The following is a 21,072-nucleotide window of genomic DNA, read 5'->3' on the forward strand; positions in this document are numbered from 1 at the left end:
CGTCCAAGGGCACACAAGCACCAAAGGCCTTGTGGAGTCAACCACCAACATTTTGTGAAAGCCTTGCGGCTATCATTGCGGCTATCATTTTGGCGGCCACAGAGCACAAGGGAACCCTCCTCTCGTCGAGAGGAATATTCCGAAACCCCCCCAGCCTCTCTGTAAGGCCTTATTGGGAAAATCACCCCCTCCTGGGCAACCTTTTCCACCTCCAGAACTTTCTGCCTCTTCCCTATGGACTAGGGAGAGGTTTGAGCAATACATGCACAAAATGGCTCAGTTTATTGACTTTTTTGACAGGTACATTACACCAAAAAGACCCAGGGAAGAGGACTCCTGCCCCATTCCTTACAAAGTGCAGAAATTACCCATCTCAAGGGACACCAGGAAGATATCTTGATGTCCCAGATGACCCAACACAGGAGGATACTTATGAAGACATTAATCCTTTTGCACAGGACGCAGCTGATCGAGACCTAGACTGGGATTAGGATCAGGCGGAGGTTCAGGGCCTTTGGCTATCACCAACGCATACCCCTGACCAGGACGTCAACAACCTAATCCCCCTTCTCCTCCTCCACAGAGGGATTCGTCACCTGTTGACGACCAGATGTTGTTTAATGCTATTCTAAAAATAGCAGCTGATCATTTCCAAATTGCAACACACGAGGTAGCTCCAGACTCAGACTTCAAGGAGGATATCCTCAATCAGAAGGCTCTGACTAGTCAAGCCACCCCCCCTACTGAACTCCTTATATAGGCGCATGGCCCACTTCCATGCTGTCTCAGTCTCTCACGCGGGCAGTCAAAATTATTCCGCCCATCACCTTCTGACCCATTCTACATAAGGGGTCATGCTACACCAGGTTCCTAGGTGGTCACTACCACTCGCAAGAGGGCGGGGTTCCACTGTTTTCGGCGGAACCCCCTCTGGACAAAGACTGTAAAAAGCTTTATGCCCTGGGGAAACGGGTCACCGCCTACTCCACAAGGATCGCATATAATACCACTCTCCTGGCAAGGTACAGTGATGTACAATGGGGCCTAGCTCAGGATGGTCTTCAAGATGTTCCAGAGCCCACCCTATCACACCTGCAGGCGGTCGTGGGTGAAGGCAGACAAGTCACCCTTAACATATTGAAGAACACCCTGGACTCTGCTGAGAACACTGGCCGCACCGTTGCCCAGTGGACCTTACTTAAAAAACACGCCTGGTTAAAGAACTCTGGCTTTAAACCCGAAACTCAGGCCTCTCTGATCAACAAGCCAGTGGAGACTCCAACCTTTTTGGGAAGGCTGTTGATGACGCCCTGGAGACGGCTAAGTCGCTTAGCCAGATCACGGCTAAACCCTTCCACCAAGGTGGAGGCTGTAACTCATGCCTGTCCTTTCATGGCCAATCTTTTTCCCGCTCTCCCCAAGGACAATACAGCTCAGGGTTTACCCCCTGGTCCTCCGGCCAAGGCTCATCTGGTAGCCACCAATACCAACAAAGAGGCCCTCGTAGGGGCAAGTGTAGAGCCAGGAACTCTATTCCTAGAGGCTCCCCGGCCCCCACCTCAAAGTGACTCACCGGTTTGTGTTCCTTCCCACGCTTCCCCGGTCGGGGATCTCTTGTCATCATTCATCCACACCTGGGAGGGATCACATCAGTCCAGTGGGTGCTAAAGACTGTTGCCCACATCTACTGAATCGAGTTTCTCTGGCAACCTTGATTCCACCCACCCACCTGTTGCCAGAACACCTGCGCATTCTGCCGGAAGATTGTCAGGTCCTGCTGGAAAAGGGCGCCATAGAAGTCGTCCCCATTCTCCAGGCATACAAGGGTAGTATGTATTCATTGTATTGCCTTGTACCCAAAAAGGATTTCACCATGCACCCTGTTTTTGAACTGCACCCGGCGAACAAGTATGTCAAACCTCAAAAATTCAGGTTCACATCACTGCAGGAGCTAATCCCACTGCTGCAGCAGGGGGATTACATGGCCACATTGGACATGAAAGAAGCATACATTCATATTTCAATGTTGCCAGCGCACAGAAAGAACCTCAGGTTCATGATACAGGACACCCACTATCAGTTCAAGGTTCTCCCCTTCGGCATTGCCACAGCGCCACGAGTATTCACGAAGGTACTGTCGGTAGTTGCTGCTCGCCTGCACAGGCAGTCCATTCAGGTCTATCCTTACCTCAACAACTGGCTCATAACAGGGGATTCGTACGGAACATGCTTAACAAATACTCAGAAGACGGTAGATCTATTCTTCAACTTCAACTTGGGTTTCTCTATCAACGAGAAAAAATCCAGTCTAAACCCCAATCAAGTCAAACGGCTTCTGGGGGCTTTAATTCGGACCAAAGATGGCCTCGTCTTTCCCTCCAAAGGGAGGGTTCAAAACATGCTGTTCCAGATCCCTCACTATGTATTCAGTCACCAAGTCACCGTATGCAAGCCATGCGACTGTTGGCGAGGAGGTCTTCCTGCGTCTACCTAGTTCCTTACGTCATCTGCGCATGCACCCTATGCAAGAGTGGCTCTCGAGCCAATGGTGTCAGGCCAGCGGCCAGTGAGACGATCTAGTGTGTGTTTCGGCAGCCCACGTTCAGTCTCTGCAGTGGTGGTCAAAAGAAAACCTTCTGCAGGGTAAAAACCTTCACTCCCTGCCGACCCCCCGCAGTAGAAGCCACTCTCACCACAGACTCATCTCTGACGGCGTGGGGCTCGCCTTCTTCAACAGACGGCACATGGCGTGTGGTCCCCAGCAGTAGCATCCAATCACATCAGCCTGTTGGTACTGCTAGCAGTGTTCAAGGCCCTGAAGGCCTTCCAGACAGACCTCCAGGGGAAGACAGTTCTAGTCCTCACGGACAGTACTATGGCCATGTATTACATAAACAAACAAGGGGGCACTCACTCTTTAGGACTGTCCAAATTGTCCCAGAACATATGGAAGTGGGCTCTCAAACACAAAATATTCCTCCTTTCACAACATGTTCCAACTCAATCAATGGCAGACATACTCAGCAGAGACTTGCCCCTAATCATAGAGCACGAGTGGGGACTACAGGAGGACACTGTACTCAATGTCTTCGCAGAATGGGGCTTCCCAGATTCCCAGAGATCGACTTATCCGCCACTCTGGAGAGCCCCCAATGCCCAGATTATCCCTCCAAATGGAACGGTCTTTGGTTAACATGGTCCTGGAAATGTGTCTATGCTTACCCTCTCACCCCCCACCCCGATTCCCCTGCTCAATAGAATGGTTCACAAGATGCACCAGGAGCCAGTAAGGATGACTTCGATGGCCCCTTTGTGGGCCCGCCAGCCTTGGTTCTCCCATTTCATGGCAATGTAAGGCTCCCCTCCTAGCAAGCTGCCGTGCCCATACAACATGTTGTCTCAAGACCAGTGGGAAACACTACATCCATGCCCTCAAACTCTCAATTTAGCAGCCTGGCTCCTGAGGTCATAGAGTTTAGGCACCCACAGCTCCATCAAAGATGCATGGACATACTCCGAGAAGCACGGAAACCTAACACCGGGCATTGCTTCTCCAGCAAATGGAAGCGCTTTGTCATCTGGTGTAATGGCAAGGGCATCAATCCTATTGAATGCTCACCTAAAGATATCGTCCTTTACCTAACTGACCTGATGAATTCATTACTGGTTTTCGATCTCTTAAAGTCCACTTAGCCGTACATTTGGCATACACCACGTCCCAGAGCAAGGTTTCATGGTGGAACATTTGTGTAATTAAAGCCTTTATGGAAGGGGTAAAGAGACTTCATACCCCTATTTCCAACCCAGCTCCTTGGTGGGACCCGAATGTTGTTCTTACCAGACTAATGTGACCTCCTTTTGAACCAATGCACAAGGCTAGCCTTAAAGACCTCCTTCTTCGTGGCGATCACCTCTATAAGGAAAGTTGGTTTCAGTTCAGGGCCCATTCATCACGATTCACAAAGACAAGGTGGTTTTGCGGACACACCCTCGCTTTGCACCCAAATTTATCTCGAAGTTGCATGTAAACCAGTCCATAGACCTACCCACCTTTTTCCAAAACCACACTAACGTGGCAGAAAAAAGCCTCCACACACTGGATGTAGGGAGAGGGTTCATCTACCATCTGGAAAAGACAAAGCCACTAAGAAAAATAAACTAGTTGTTTGTTTCAGAGGCAGCTGGTAGAGAAGGGGACCCTGCATCTAAATCAACTATTTCTAAGTGGTTTGTTAACTGCGTCACACTATGTTACACTCTTCCTAAGAGAGATCTACCCTTCATGCCTAGAGCACACTCTACCTGGGGCACAGGGGCTTCCATAGCATTAATTGCAAATGTTCTCGATTCAATTTGCAAAGCAGCAACCTGGAGTTCTGTACACACCTTTACATAACACTACTGCCTAGATACACACTCTAGGTCTGATTCTCAGGTGGGACAAGCAGTGCTTAGAGATCTCTTTGCTAATGTTCTTTCACACATCCCACCACCATCTCTGGGTGCTGCTTGCTAGTCTATGCACAGCATGTGATTCTAAGCAAATTCACAAGCAACAGAAGACATGCATTACTCACTGTGATAGAATTTCTGATGATTGTATCTGCTTAGATTCACATGCGCCCACCCTTCCTCCCATTGTGGAGCAAAAGGAACATAGACCTCTTACACCTTCTCTCTTCTGTACTCGTTCACGCTGACTATAAGGCTCCCTCACAGCAGAAAAAACACAACCAGAGGCACCTCGACGAGTGAGGGATTTTGGATACACTACACGTCACATAAAAGATAGTGTTACAGTCACACCTATGTCGACGTCCCTTTTCAATCTTCAAAAGAAAGATGCAATACTCTGCGATTTCCACTAGATATCAGACGATATGCGCAGCATGTGAATCTAAGCAGATGTAATCATCTGAAATGCTATTACGGTGAGTAATGCATCTCATTAGGAGTTCCCTTTGGCTGGATGAGCAGGGATTTTAAAAAGTTGTTTTCTGTAGTTCCCTAGGAGGTCGAATTGGCATATCCCCAGATCTCAGCCGATATAGTGCTGCTTGCAGAGTATGCAGCCTATATAGATGCATTACTAGGGACAGTGCACCCCACCATGTGACAGTTAAAATGTTCTAATGCCCACTCTGCATTTTTCCAGCTTCAGGTTCGCTTTGAACATATGCTCTGTCCACAAACCATTCTCAGCAAACTAGATGCCCAAATAGTCGCAAGCCGCCACATGTTTCAGCTTTTCCCTGTTGGCTTCTATGTGGATGTTAGATCTCCTAGATGATCCATGCCTAAAAATCAATGTTTTAGTTTGTGCTAAGTTTATTTCCAGGCACAGTTCCCTGAGCTTCTTTGTCAATGTTATAATAGCTGCTTAACACCCATTGGACTTGTTGCGAGCAGCACAGCGTCATCCACAAAAACAGCACCGGGTAGCTCATGTTACCCATCCTTGTGCGTCAAGGCTGTTGGCCACCAACTATTCTATTAAATCAATGACATAAAGGCAAAAGAGCAGTGCGACCAGTATGCACCACTGTCGTACGCCTCATTGTACCACAAAAGAGTCTATGCATTAACCTCTCACATCCCAGCACAGGGCAGCTTTACTGACCTTGTATAGAGCTTGGATTATTCCAAGTAGGGCTGGTGGAATGTTATGAGCAGCTAGCACCGACCAGAGTTTATTTCGTGAGACTGAATCGAAGGTGGTGCGAAGTTTCACAAAGATTGCGTACCGCTTGGTGTTGCAGAGGATTGATTGCTTTTTCACCAGGAGATCTAACCGAAAATATTGTTCCACTGTGCCCATACCATCTTGAAGCCATCTTGTAGTCGACTCAAGATACGCTCTGATGCAGACCATTTCTGTAAATGTTCGAGAATGACTTTTGCGTAGATTTTTCCTGTCTCATTGAGGAGGGTGATGGGTCAATAGTTTCCCGGCATCTCCCTCCCCCCTTTTTTATAAATGGGTACTATGACTGCCTCCTGCCACGTAGCTGGGACTATGCCCAATTAGATAACCAAATTAAACACCCTAGTTAGTACTGGACCCCATAAAATTGGCTCCTCTTTGTATAAATCATTGCTTATACAATCGGGTCTGGGGGCTTTACCGCTTTTCATGGCTCTGATTGCCTTAGTCACCTCCTCCAGGAATGCTCTGAGACCCTTAGCCAAGGGATCTACACTCATATGCTCCTGAAATGTGTCGTTATTACTCTCTGCGGCCTTAAATAAGATGTGACTATTTGAGCATCCAGCTGTGCCAGGTGTCAGGGGCATTGCTGCACTGTAGTACACCCGAAGAGTTACTGGTGTCACCAGCCACGCGTTTCCAAAAAGTGCTGGAATTATTGTTCATACAGACCTCAGTTAGGGTTTCCAACCTTCTCTTGACGTGGGTCTTTTTCTTTTCCCTTTTGGTCGCTTTCTATGCTGCTCTCAGGGCTTGCAGGCGGGCTGCATCTACTGCTAGATTCGCTCTAAGGTAAGAGATTAGAGCTACTTTGCATTATCTGCAGTCCTCATTAGACCAGATCTGTCTGGGCTTATATTTCTGCTTAGTGGCTTTCTTAATTTTCGTTAGTAGAGGTAACAAGCTTTGCTCTAAGGCCGGGAATTCTTCTAGGATCGAGTCTGCATCATTTTGAAGGCCACATATCCGACCATCATGACCTTCGACACCCTGATATAGTTCTGATTTCTTTTTGCATTCTATGATCCTTGACCACTTCACCACCTGCCGTGATTTTTCGGTATCCGCAGCACTCTGCAGCGTTATCTCCTTTTGCGTTATGGACTCAGAGCAGGTACTACACAGGCTAGGGGTTTGTGATCACTCTCTTGGCGGTCCATCACTTCGAAGGACCTCAACCGGTTCCATGATGTTGCATTGATTGTGATATCTATTCTACTATTGCCACTATGCCCATGGAAAGTACTTCTTGCTGGTTGATCATTTGGGCACCGTCCGTTACATGATGTAAAATTTTTGTTATGCAGGATTCTTCCTGCCTCTAGGGATAAACTATGGGTCTTTTTAGGGTAGTCGCTTAACAATTGTATCCTCCAAGCCGCGTCCTGTTCATCCCAGATGTCATCCAGGATCCTCAGTGGTTCGTATTGTAGATTCAAATCACCAATTACCATTGTAAGGGAGCCTAGGAAGATACAAAATTGACTTATTTGCAGTAGGTCATTCATCCTGACTAGGCTCACCAGGGGAGACACACCTGAGGTCCTGTTGTAGATGATAAAGCGGTTTATCCTAGAGACCCTGCCAGCAATAATGTTCAGAAATTGGAGATCTGGAGTTTTAGTTTCCTGCTGAGTTACTACCCAATTAAGTTGGGAGTTCACCCACGTCGGAATCCGCCCATTGGTCGACCCCGTTTGTGCTTTGAGGCTGGAATCGCATAGGCAGCATACCCTTGAACATTGTGCACTGGCAAGCAAAAATATATTCTGCTTCACGTGCACTTGGAATTAAGCACAGGCCAAGGGCCAGGTTCCGTAACAGTTTTTAGGGCAGAAACCTTGGAAATAGCAGCAACATTTAGGTTCAAAACCTGTCACTTGTACATCCTACTTGTGTTTTAAAAGCCTACATGTATGAGTTGTCATTTTTTGGTGATTTGGCTTGCAGTATGTTGCATGTGGTGTGTGATATCTGAGTATGTCCTCCCTTTTCCTCTAGGGGAGATCTTTCCCATGGGGTCAGGGCAGTGCGTCCAAGGTACAATAGTCCACCTGGGGTTGGTGCACCAAGGGAGGATCACATGGGGAAGGAATACCCCTATGGGATTGGGGACGAACATTATCCGAGAACGTGGTATGATCCCGCTTCAATATACCCAACCCCTTCTCCAGACCTAAATCCTCCTTTCCCCTCTCTAGATGGCGCCAATGTATTTTGTTGTCAAGTCAGACAAGACTGAAAGACTAGAAAGTACAAAGTATCATGCATATGGTTTTAAAACTGGTACTGTAAAAGTGATGATGACCAGGAGTCCAAGGATCCCAATTGAGAACCAGAGTGAGCAGTACAACATTCTCACACAGGAGTTTGATAGAAGTTCAGCTGGGACGCTGGTGTCGGAGAGCGTTCCTCGAAGGAGGAGCATCGGGAGCTGTGCACAGGATCAGCTGATGTGAGCCGCAAGGGAAGCTGTCACAGGAGGAAAAGGAGAACCTGAATGTGGTCCACCATGCAAGGACTAATGGGCTTACTGCCAGTGAACCCTCTGGGCGCTCCAGGGTCTGGAGAGGCACGTGAGAGAGAGAACGCGCAACTGGGAAAAGTCAGACATCTGCAGAGCTGCTGCAGACTTCAACACTTAACCGAGCACTACTGGAGCCTCGAGAAGGGACACAGCTGACCAGGAAACGCTTGTACATACAAGGAAGAAACAAACAGGTATGTGTGTTACCCAGGACGGCCAGAGGTCCGGGGAAGCAATGGGGTGAACACAGAAGTTGGAATGAAAGGGTCTGATCCTTAAGCAAATAGGGTGGGAATCAGAGGGTCTGGAACCCTGAAAGTGAAAGTAACAAACCAGGAAGAGTTATATACTTGGCAGGGAAGTGAACCAAGCAGATATGCTACAGTGCGAGCCTGGGACCCACACCCATATAAGAAGTTGATAACAAGAGGGTCTGGGACCCTAATTGCAAAAGAAGCAAACCAAGAAGATCTGTATGCTTGGAAGGAGAGTGATCTAAGCAGATACAACGCTGCAGTGACAGTCTGAGACCCTCACCCAAATATGAAGCCAAGAATAAGAGTGTCTGAGTGTTAGGGGAGTTTACCTAAAGTCTACTTTAGGTACGACTGCATAAAACTATCCCTTAGCATACAGGTCCCCAACTCTTAGTATAAGTCTGTACTACCCAAAGGATCATAGTAGAATGGCAGAGCAGCCAGGCTTATCATAGGAGGAAGATGAGAGCTTTAGGTAAGTACACAAAACCCAGTAAATACAATAGTTCAAAGAAACTCTTACACAGTAAATGTTATATTAAACATTTACATATTTTCTTATTTACACAAGGAAGGTGGATACATACCTATTTCACTAGCCAACACACAGAGGAATTCTTAATAATACTTTTCAGAGGTGAATACTTTAATAGTAGTTGCTTGTGGTACAATTGTTACAGTTTGACACTGACAGTGCTACCATATTATCAGTAGTGCTGTGCACTTGTGTTACTTTACAGATAAACAGTAATTGTATTTAGTTAGCAAAACCACATCAGATAAAGTCTTTTGGGAAGAAAAAGGTAGGTTATACACCCAGTAGCATATTTTAACACTGTAGAGACCTTTTCAGAGCTTCCAATCCTTAACTATATGAAAACGTCAGTGTAAGAGTAGAGCCAAAGTCTTAGCAGAATAAACACGGTTCCTCAGGATACTTTCTGTCACTAGAAAAAGATGCTCAGCAATATAACAAAAGTTAGTGGGACCCTGCAAAGGACGTCCTAAAGGACACAAGCTGACAAGCCTGGACCAGAGGTAGGTGTGGACATCCAAATACCTATTCACGCACTCCAGTTACACTGGAGTGACTCTTTCGGCTTAAGGTAAGTTATACCTTTCAGCCCCAGAGTACATTAGGTTAGAAGCAAATACATCTGGATTCTTTACTGTGCAGCAGCGACAGGCCCAGTCTCTGGATTCCACGGTCTGGTGACGAGAGGACGGACTCTGAAGGGGAGGTTACAGCAGCAGTCGTGAGAGAGGACCCTCAGCAAGGATTTCTTCATTCTCCTGTTTCAGTCTGCGGTTTTGGCGCGCCTTTTTACCTACTCCAAACAAAGGACAGTTTCACCCAGTCGATCCTCTTCAATTCTGAAATCCTGCACTCTGGTGAGAGGACTTAGATGAGTGGGATCGTGCCTCTGAAGGTCCAGATGGAGCTCAACAATGTTCTTGGTGAATTCAGCCTCACCAAGACCTTGCGTTCTAAATGGGTTTGAGGTCTCCTGGTATTCACGGTCTGCAGATCTGGAAAGCCACAGGACCTCGGGAAATGGCTCAATATGTAGTTCATCTAGAGGCTAGTTGGTCCCACCATCCAAAGGGAAGGAGTTGTCCCATTCAGAGCTCCTCTGCCAATTAGAAAACAGGGTCAGGACAGTTGTGGACACTTTAAGGCTACTGGAAGTGTCTGCAGGTGCCTCTGGTCGTCTTCAGCTTCAGTTCTTCTGTTCCAGTGGTTGACTTGGCTTTCACCTCAAGAACCTCAACTTTTATTTGGTTTTCCCACTCCTCTGCCAACTCTCTAATCATTTTACAGAAAGGGGCGGGTGGCTGTCCAATCAGAAAAGCCAGCCCTCCAGTGGGAACTGGTTCCATTTAGACACTCTGGCAGACAAATGACAGGGGAGTGAAAAACTCCACCCTCACTTCCTGGCTTCACAGACACAGGAGTCTAGGAGGGGACATCCAATGGTTCCCGCCAAAGGTAAAATGCGCATTCAGACCTCCCCCCACCAAGAATGGTAGAAGAAGGGCTAACATGGAACAACCACGATAGAAATGGCGAAAAAAGGAAGGAGCCACCATGTAAGTACATAGGTGACCCTATTGTGAATAACCACGACTGTAGAAAATAGCACAACATTTGGTATAACACGACCACTGCCACCAACCATAACCATAGGGGTTGTCTATGTGACGCGAACATCACAGGAGCACAGTGAAGGGGGATTCTAGGTATCCCCTTAGCACTCCACGTACGGTGCTGTGTGCTTATCTCTTATTATAACGTTTTAGGAAGGACACAAAGTATCACTCTATCTTGGAGAACAGTATTTCTCAAGGATAGTGAAAGCATCTCAAAGGAGGACCTAGGGGGTCCCAGCAAAACTGCATGTAAGGTGCTGTGTGCTGCAAAAGTTAAACCCGGATGCCTTTAAGGAGATATGGAGGAAAGCAGACTCCATAGAAAAGGTAAAACACAGAGAACAGAGTTCCAAAAGTCATAGCAAATGAGAATGAATGAGGGGGGAAAAGGCTCCACTCATTCAGGATAGAAAGGAAAAGGTCCAGAAGTCCAGCAAAAAGTGCTGGGGGTCTCACTAGGAGAGGGGAGGATAGCTCTGCGGCAACACGCGGGTCTTGGAAGCAAGACCATCCTGAGCAAACACAGGTTTGAATCCCAGACCTGCACTTGAAAAAAGACTGTGTTATAAATAAGCTGCACTTTCACAATTTAATGAAACTAACACTGGGATCCTGGTGATAAAAGAGGCAATCAAGGAAGAATTGTATGCTTGGCAGGGGAGTAAACCAAGCAGACACACCGCTGTACTGCGTGTCGGGGACCTGCACTCATGTCAGACACAAAAGTTTAAGTCTAAGAGAGTCAGGGACTCTGAGAGTGAAAGAGAGACAGTCCAGGAGAGGACACTTGCTTGGCAGGAGAATGAACCAAGCCGCTTGGAATACTGCGAGTCTGGGACCCATACCCATATGAGAGATTAAGAATAAGAGGATCAAGAAACCTGAAACTGATAAAAGGAAGAGTAAGGGCGCCTGGGACCCTGTGAGAGAAAGAGAGACAGCGCATGAGAATACACTGTATTAGCAGGAGAGTGAACCAAGCCTTCCTGCAAGTCTGGGATCGCGCCCATATGAGAGACAAGGAAAAAGAGCGTCAGGCTCCCTGGAACTGGTAAAAGGAATCCTATGCATGTTAGCAGAGTGTCCCATGTTGGTAGGATAAAGAACTGTGAAGCTAAAAAACATATAATTGTGAATTAACATGTGACATTTTACCTAAGAGGAAAGGAGCTCTGAAGCCCTAAAGGAACAAAAACAAGTTAAGAAGTAGTCTAGGAGAAAGGAACGCAACCCTAACATGGAATCCTCCGCGTTGGAGCGGAATGTGCCTAGTTGATAGGATAAAGAATTGTGAAGCCAAGAAACAGTTGCTTGTGAATTACCCAGTGATATAAGAATAGAAGTCATCTAGGGGAAAGGAACACAACCCTAGCATTGGAATCTTATATTTCCGAACATTGTTTATTTTCATCACTTTTGATTACCAGAGAGACTGGGAACTTTTCTGTTGGTTGAAGCTACTGCAAACACGTTTACTTTGAAGAGATCATCCTTGCACAGTTGCTTCAGGTTATTAGTGTTCGGGACAGAGGTAGGTTTCGAGACACGACATTGACAGATGTTTTAGTTTTGGACATCTTGCCAATTACACTTACTTTCTTTGAGATAGGGAAGCCCCTCTTTTAGAGATAGTGAGGCATTTTCTCAACCCTTTCTTGATGAATAAAAATCTGTACCCCAAAATATATGAGTATATATGTGTCCAATCCTTACTTCTGCACCCATACATGTGCTAGAATGTGAAAAATGTAGCTTTTGATATGTTGTGCTGCAAATCCAAAGGACCACATTGTTTTAAAAAATATATATATTTCTGAGGCTTGTGGAATCTGCTTAGATCACATGCTGTGCATAGGCCGACATCTAGTGGAAGCTGCGGAGTATTAGTTTGTTTTTTGAAACTTGAAAATTGGGCGTCGACACAGGGCGTGCCAGTAATACTATCCCTAGTCTGATGTCCACTGTACCCATGATCCCTCACGCATCTAGGACCCTCAGATTGTTTTTTTCCGCCATGCTGGTCGGAAGCACTGAGCGGAGTTCCCTGACTTAGTCAGATTTTGCTAATATTGTTATATATTTCCTGTTTATTCCACCTCTACGTCGAGTCTCCGAACATCGACACTCGACGCCGGATCGGAGAAAATTCAACCGTCGGACTACAGCGACGGATTTGGGCCTCGGAAGGCCTCTGGCCTTGGCCCGGGCCTCGGAAGTCCTCTGGACTCGGCCCTGCAAGTAGGGAGAGTGGGGGGTGGCACATATCCTGCACTCTGTTTAATATAGGTACATTATTTATATTCCTACAGTCCCAGCACGCTGCCATAGGGTGCGTATGGAGGGTACCCCCTTTCAATTTTGCCCCAAGTGCAACCGCAAGTATCCTTGGGTTGACAGACACGCCACGTGTAACCTCTGCTTGCCGAGGGACCACCCCGAGGCGAATTGCAGAGCGTGCAGTCGGTTTAAACCGAAGACCCTTAAGGACCGTTCGACAAAGCGTTGGGCCCACCACGCCAGGCGACAAGAGGCCATGGCCGCGGAGGGTGCCTTCAGCGATGGCAGCGACGCCGTGCTTTCGGACGGCGAGGGCAATGTGGCGTCGATGGACAGCCAAGCTCAAGTCCCCGACCTCGGAAGGTTGTCCGGCAGGTCAGCTAGACCCCCGGCGACACGAGCGCCACCCACACCACTTCCAGCAAACAGAAGTCCAACCGAGACTCGACGCGCACGTCGAGTTCTCGGCAAGAGGCACGTAGAGAACGGTCCACCGTGTCGGTGTCCTCTGGGCGTTCGCGTTCGAGATCGCCTCATGACACCAAGCAACCCTCCACGGTTGCGAAAAGTGCCTCGCTCCCCTTACTGACTGAGGTTCGGTCGTCAGAGGACGACGCCGACCTCTACCCCCAAGCCGCACTCCAGGAGTCGGCGTCTGCAGGCAGCGGCAAGGCTGCTACCGAATCCCTTACACTCTCCAGAGACAGGGACTCTACCCCCGAATTTCGACGCCAGGCATCGAAAAGCTCTGATAGGGCCCAAAAGTCGGGGAAGCACTCTTCCACCCACGGGGAGGGGGAAAAACAACAAAGTAAGCAGTCCCAGCCTACTTCCTCTCCAAAACTACATTCTACTCCACCTAAACAGATGGACAAGTCTCAGACCCCTGTCCTTAAGGCCAGTAGGTCTAGCCAGGACAAATCTCAATCTGTTGTCCCTAAAACCCCTGTTCAAACCAGTAGGTCTAGTCAGGATAAAACAGAGAAAGCACTCCAGGAAAGAGTTATTCCCAGTCCAAAGGAATGGTCCAGTGAGGACATAGACAGAGTAATGTCAAGGATGCTATCATTGGCAGATTTCTATGCCAAGAACCCGGAACACTTTCTCTCTTATACACCAGACGGGTCAACTCCCTCAGACTCAAAGGATCCAATACCCCCAAGTAGGAAGTCCCGGGGTGAAGCACCAACTCTAGCTTCAAACCCCTTCTATATACAGCCCTATTCTCAATACCAGGAAGATCCATCCTTTGTTGAGGATCCAGACGTGGGTATGTTCGAAGAACAAACTGGGACAGGCTATTACGGGGATGATGAGGTCCAAGAGGAGGAGGAGGAGGAGGAAGAGGACAACCCAGATACATACAGGGTAGATTCCCCAGTAGAGAAAGAGCCTGTGGTTACCGACTCCCCGGTTGACAACCAACCTCTCCTGAATGAGGTCCTGTCCAGAGCGGCACAGCACTTCCACATTGACACCCAAGGTGCTCAGGAAGAGAGGGACTTTGCAGAGGAACTGGTGGGAGAGAGGAGACCTGTTGCTCAGGCCATCCCTATCCTTAAGTCAATACAAAGGAGGATAGACCCTTCCCTTGTTAACCCCAATCTCAGTAGGGAATTAAACCCCAGAATTGAAAAGCTTTTCAGGGCAGCCCAATCTGACCCACTATACATAAGGGGACATCTCAAACCGGACTCCCTGGTTGTTACAAACACCCGTAAGAGGGCAGGAACACCCTTGTCATCGTCCGAAGCTCCCCACGACAAGGAGAGCAAGAAGATTTATGGCTTGGGCAGGAAAGTAGCCTCCACTTCCGCCTACCAGGCAAGGATTGCAAACTCCACCACCCTGCTGGCTAGTTACAACTGCCACCAATGGGAAGAAGTCGCGGCTCTCATAGACTCCGCCCCAGAACCCTTAAAAAGCCAATTGACACGAGTTTCGGCCGAGGGGAGAGCCGTATCAGGTTGCATTTTAAAATCAACCTTTGATTCCGCGGATAATGCCGGCAGATTAATTGCTGAAAGCACGGTCATCAAGAGGCATGCTTGGCTACGGCAGTCTGGTTTCAAGGCCGAGACCCAAGCATCATTGATAGATAAGCCGGTGGAGCCGGATCTATTGTTTAGAAAGGCGGTCGAGGACGCACTAAAGAATGCCAAGGACGAGTACGAGACACTCAAGTCCCTAGGGCAACTAACCAACAAACCCCCTAACCAGAGAGGGAATGGCAATTTTCGTCGGCCTCACGGACAAAACTCCCAAAGAGGCTCTAACTATTCCCAAGGCCAGGGTACTACATGGAACACTAACCAGCAGTCTACCCAGAATTATGGCATGGGTAACAAAAGAGGTCGTGGTAGGGGTAGAGGCAGTCCCAATAAAGGAGGGGGCACGCCTCCACCAAACAGTGACCGTCCGTTCAGGGTCACTTCTCACGCATCCCCAGTAGGGGGACGCATATCCATCTTCACCCAAACTTGGGAAGGGATCACATCAGACAGATGGGTGCTGTCCACAGTGTCCGCAGGATACTGCATAGATCTCCTAGAGCGTCCCCGAAACCACCCTCCACGACAAAGAATACACTCCTTAGACCACCAGAAGATCCTACTCGAAGAGATCGAAATTCTTCTCGCAAAGGACGCGATAGAACTCGTCCCGGGACACCAGGTAAACAAGGGTATTTATTCAACTTACTTCCTTGTGCCAAAAAAAGATTTGACAATGCGCCCAGTATTGGACTTACGGCCTGCAAACAAGTATGTCAAGCCCCAAAAATTTCGCATAACTACTCTCCAAGAGGTAATTCCCCTCCTAAAAAAGGGGGATTACATGGCAACATTGGATATGAAAGATGCCTATTTTCATATTTCCATGTTCCCAGCGCACAGAAAATATCTGCGCTTCAAGGTGGACAGTCAGCACTACCAGTTCAAGGTACTGCCCTTCGGGATAGCCTCGGCTCCAAGGGTATTCACCAAGGTACTGGCGGTGGCGGCGGCACACCTACGCAGGGAGGCAATCCCAGTGTACCCTTATCTGGACGACTGGCTCATCACGGGGGAGACCCCAGTAATTTGCAGGACAAACATTCAAAGAACTATCAACCTCCTCTTCGAATTGGGCTTCTCCATAAACGAGAATAAAATCAAGTCTGGTGCCCAGCACCTCCAAGCAGTTCCTAGGAGCTGTTCTAAATACTCAAGAGGGGTTGGCTTTTCCTTCAGAGGAAAGAATTTGGAATATACTACTGCAAATTCCGCAATATCAAAACGGTCGCCAGATAACAGTACGCAAAGCAATGCGTTTGCTGGGCATGATGGCGTCATGTATTTACCTGGTCCCCCACGCGCGCCTGCGCATGCGTCCCTTGCAAGAATGGTTGGCGAAACTGTGGTATCAGGCAAGTGGTCAGTGGGACGATCTAGTGGTCGTTTCGCCAACACTTGTACAAAGCCTCCACTGGTGGACAAGAGACAATCTATCCAAGGGGAAACCCTTTTACGATCCCGAGATACAGGCGGTAGTCACGACGGACGCATGCCTGACAGGATGGGGAGCTCACAATCTCCACCACACAGCTCAGGGTCTCTGGACTCGCACAGTGGCCAAGAATCACATCAACCTGCTAGAGCTTCTGGCAGTTTTCAGAGCACTTCAAGCGTTCGAGCCCCACCTATTGAACCTGTCGGTACAGATCCGGACGGACAGCACGACAGCCATGTTCTACCTGAACAAGCAAGGAGGGACTCGTTCGCCAAATCTGTCCAGACTTGCTCATCTCAACATGTTCCAGGGGATCTCAATTCTCTAGCGGACGCTTTGAGCAGAAATCCCCTTCCGGAGGAACACGAATGGTGTCTACACAGAGATATCGTAGAAGATCTCTTCTCTCAGTGGGGTTTCCCCACTATAGACATATTCGCCACAAGCGAAAACAGACAGTGCCCAGGATTCGCATCCAGGTTTCCCCAACCAGACTCCCTGGGGAACGCCCTGTGGATGAACTGGTCAGGGATGTTTGCGTATGCTTTTCCACCAACTCCTCTCATCAGGAAGGTGGTGAACAAGATGAACAGAGAGTCAATGACGCTCGTCCTAGTTGCTCCCATGTGGGCGAGACAACCGTGGTTTCCACACCTACGCAGACTCTCGGTGTGTGATCCCATCAAACTCCCGGGCTGGTACAGCCTTTTGTCCCAGCACCAAGGCCAGAAGGTGCATCCTCAACCCAATTCCATGAACCTAGCAGCATGGCTCCTGAGGTCATAGAGTTTGGACATCTCAATTTACCACAGAGGTGTATGGACATCCTAAAAGAGTCTAGGAAACCGAACACGAGGCATTGCTACTTCGACAAATGGAAGAGATTCGTTATCTGGTGCCAGTATAAACAAATCAACCCAGTTGATTGCACTCCTTCTACAATCATGACATACATGTTCCACCTGCTGGACGCAGGGTTGGTTTTCAACTCACTAAAGGTACACCTGGCAGCACTGTCAGCGTACACCACCTCACATAGCAAGGTGTCGTGGTGGAAGGTACCCGTGGTTAAAGCCTTCATGGAGGGAGTAAAGAGACTTCATCCTTCTATATCTATCCTACCACCAGGATGGGACCTGAACGTGGTGCTATCTAAACTCATGGGCCCCCCATTCGAGCCCATGCATAAGACAAGTCTCAAACACCTGACCTATAAGACTGCCTTCTTAGTAGCCATTACATCCATAAGAAGGGTCAGTGAAATTCAGGCTCTGTCAGTGCAGGATCCTTTCTTTACTATTCATAAGGATAAGCTGGTTTTACGGACACACCCTAGGTTCTCACCTAAGTTTATTTCCAAATTCCATGTAAAACAGTCCATCGAGCTTCCGGCTTTCTTCCAAAACCCACAAAGCTCAGCTGAGGTTAAACTACACACCCTAGATGTGCATAGGACGGTCCTTTACTACGTAAACAAGACCAGACCGCTTAGAAAAACAGATAAACTGTTTGTCTCCGTAGCCACAGGCAAAGAGGGAGATTGCGTCTCTAAGGGTGCCATCTCCAAGTGGATTGTCAACTGTATCCAGTTGTGTTACTCTCTTTCTGACAAAACTTTGCCTTTTACGCCCAGAGCCCACTCGACAAGAGGCATTGGGGCCACTCTGGCTTTCATTGCAAATGTTCCCCATGACAACATTTGCAAAGCAGCTACTTGGAGCTCTATTCACACTTTTACTCAGCACTACTGCATTGACACCCATTCCAAGACAGATACTCAAGTGGGACAAGCGATTCTAAGACATTTATTTGCTCATGACCCTTCTCAAATCCCACCTCCTTCTAACACTGCTCGCTCATCTATGCACAGCATGTGATCTAAGCAGATTCCACAGGCCTCAGAAGGGATACATTACTCACCGTAATCGTATTTCTGATGCTTGTATCTGCTTAGATTCACATGCGACCCACCCTTCCTCCCCTCTGAGAGAAGGCGCATGGATGCTTGTAGTCTTATCTATCTTCTATCTGCTTGGATCATCTGTACTCACGCTACTCCACATGTTACCTCATGTCAGAAAAAATACAATCTGAGGGTCCTAGACGCGTGAGGGTTCATGGGTACAGTGGACGTCACACTAGGGATAGTATTACTGGCACGCCCTGTGTCGACGCCCAATTTTCGAGTTTCGAAAAACAAACTAATACTCCGCAGCTTCCACTAGATGTCGGCCTATGCACAGCATGTGAATCTAAGCAGATGCAAGTATCAGAAATACGATTACGGTGAGTAATGTGTCCCATATTTAATTCCTGTGGGAGTGAAGTCCCCTGCCGTCTTCTGCACACCTGTTCTGCCAAATGTCCATGCTCTGTCACCTAAAGCCAGAGGTTTTTTTTCTTTGCTTTTTTTTTTTGCAAATATGTTTACTCTTTTAAATATCTGTATGAATTGCCTTCAAACTCTACCCCTCACCATTTTCTCTGCAACTAATGTGGAAGCCTTGTCATTTGCATTGTTACCAACAAATCATAAATCCATGCCAACGTAACCTCTAGTCATAGAGGCAAAAGGGAGCCTTGTAAACACTTCATAGTTAAACTCATTGCTGATTGATCCTCAGTGCAGTTGCCAAACGCTGTTCAAGATTGCTTCTTCTGATGGGGTTTTCTTTTTCTTTTCATAGGATCAATATGAACAAGAAGATTTTCTGATTAAGCCCAGTGACAACCTTGTGCTTTGTGGCAGGGCAGAAAAAGACTCCTCCAGTCTTGAGATTCATGGTATGAGCCGAATAGCATTTTGCAAATTATTATGAGCAAAATCCATTTCAGTGTAATGTTTGCTGAAGAAAAAAGAACATAGCTTCATTATAACATACATTTACATTTTTGTCTGGTTACTGTCCACTATGTACACAGGATATAATTAATTTTCATTTGAATTTTCAATTAAGGATCAAAAAAAGTTAACTGCAGAAAATGATTCTTTCATACGAAATGTTATAGTTCTTGTCTTGCTTTGACAATGAAGACTCTGCTCTTAGATAGAAAACAACATCTTAAATGCCTCTAAAGTGTACTTTGTACTGTATTATTTATGAGTAGACCATGATAGTGTGTGCTGTCATACTTAATTTCCAAGGATTGCATCAGCAACTTCACATTATTTCTTTCAGTATACAATTCAGAGGAGGATTCTTTCTATGTCCATCATGATATCCTGCTTCCTGCATATCCCCTGTGCGTAGAGTGGCTGAGCTTTGATCCCAATCCTGAAGAATCCTCTGGTAAGGCATATTAAAGACATACTTGTACATTGTCTTGAAAAGGCATATTGTATCTGTATCCGATTGTGTAGCCAAGATGGAAGAGGTCTCGTTTTGTGGTCAAATTGGATGTGGTCCTTTGCAAAGAGGCAGGCTGCTTGGCAGCTTTTCTCAGACTACGGTTGCAGCTGCAATGCTGTCATGCATACATTGAGTATTGTTGGTGAAGAGCAAGCGCTTTGGCTAGCACCTCCCTGCTCCCCCCAAGCACTTTACAATTAGGAAAGACTTCTCTAAGCACTATAGCACTAAGGAAGCTTTTTTCATGCAAAAATAATCACACACAGGCGTGGTCAGCCACTAAATGAAAATTGTTAGTATTTAAATATATGGTGCAAATAACTATTTAGTTGAATATATTTGTAAAACTGTTAAATTGTAGTTAGCTTTTCTCAAAGCACAGTGAATGCAGCCTGTGCTAAAAATAGACTACATGCATGGCCTAGTGTCGGCTAAGGCTGGCAGAGAGCACGAGGTAACTGAGCAGCTGTGTCCTGTTCATCAAAAGCCCATGCAGACTAAGAATAGGGGTGTATACATGCTGATGTACACAATGCAACATTATGTGAAAATGAGGTTTTAAGCGGAATTACTGGACCAGATAAAATATGAGAATATTGAGTGACGTGTTGTGAGTATGGCGGGAAGGTGTGTTTATATATAAGTGTTTACAATATAGAAAATGATGCTAAACAAGAGCTACAATGTATTCTTGCAGAGGCAGCAGTGTGTTAAGTAGTTTGTAACCTGGCCACGCAAGAAGGTAGACTGCAGCATCCCTTGTATGGGAAGAACAACAGTTTTGGATGAGCTATGCCAGTATCCAGTAACCAAGTTGAACAGTATATAAAAGAGCCTGCTTGCCATCAGTCTAGAGGAGCCGGAGCCGGCCACGGGAGAAGGACAGAATGCTGGTCAGGGTGGCAGAGTCCTTTGCCCCCCCCCACCCATCCTCCTCTTTGTACAGATTAAAGTTTGTTATCTTTGCAAGATGACTCTTGGCCTTAATTCCCTAGAGGGGTGAATTATTAATTTGGTGTGAGCGGTATTAGCGGTACCTGTATATTTAAGGGGGTACCCTGTAAATTGGGCTACCTTTCAGTGTTGACCTTTAACGTGATCTTACTTTCTTGCCCCCATACTTTGCGAAGCACCAGGCCAGTCAGCCATGCCCATCTATAGTGACCGGTCCCCTAAATCCAAAAACACGTGTTTCCTGAGCGGTTTTAGTAGAAGCCATTTTAAAAGAAATCCTCTGCGCTCACTGAGGCAGGGCGTGGCTCCAGAATGACAGGCCAGCTTGGGACTTCGTAACAGAGGAAAAATCTCAAGTGA

At 47.2% G+C, this 21,072-nt stretch overlaps 1 protein-coding gene across 1 annotated transcript in view; it reads left to right on the top strand.

The window, feature by feature from the left end:
* Positions 1-21,072, top strand: part of PWP1 (PWP1 homolog, endonuclein) — a 429,968-nt gene that overhangs the window by 110,154 nt on the left and 298,742 nt on the right. The window contains exons 5-6 of the mRNA XM_069628279.1: positions 19,096-19,192; positions 19,588-19,698. Of these exons, the coding sequence (XP_069484380.1) occupies positions 19,096-19,192; positions 19,588-19,698 (208 nt within the window). The remainder of the gene's footprint in view (positions 1-19,095; positions 19,193-19,587; positions 19,699-21,072) is intronic.

The sequence above is a fragment of the Ambystoma mexicanum genome, chromosome 12, assembly GCF_040938575.1.
Source record: "Ambystoma mexicanum isolate Mex_15411 chromosome 12, UKY_AmexF1_1, whole genome shotgun sequence".
Lineage (NCBI taxonomy): Eukaryota > Metazoa > Chordata > Amphibia > Caudata > Ambystomatidae > Ambystoma > Ambystoma mexicanum.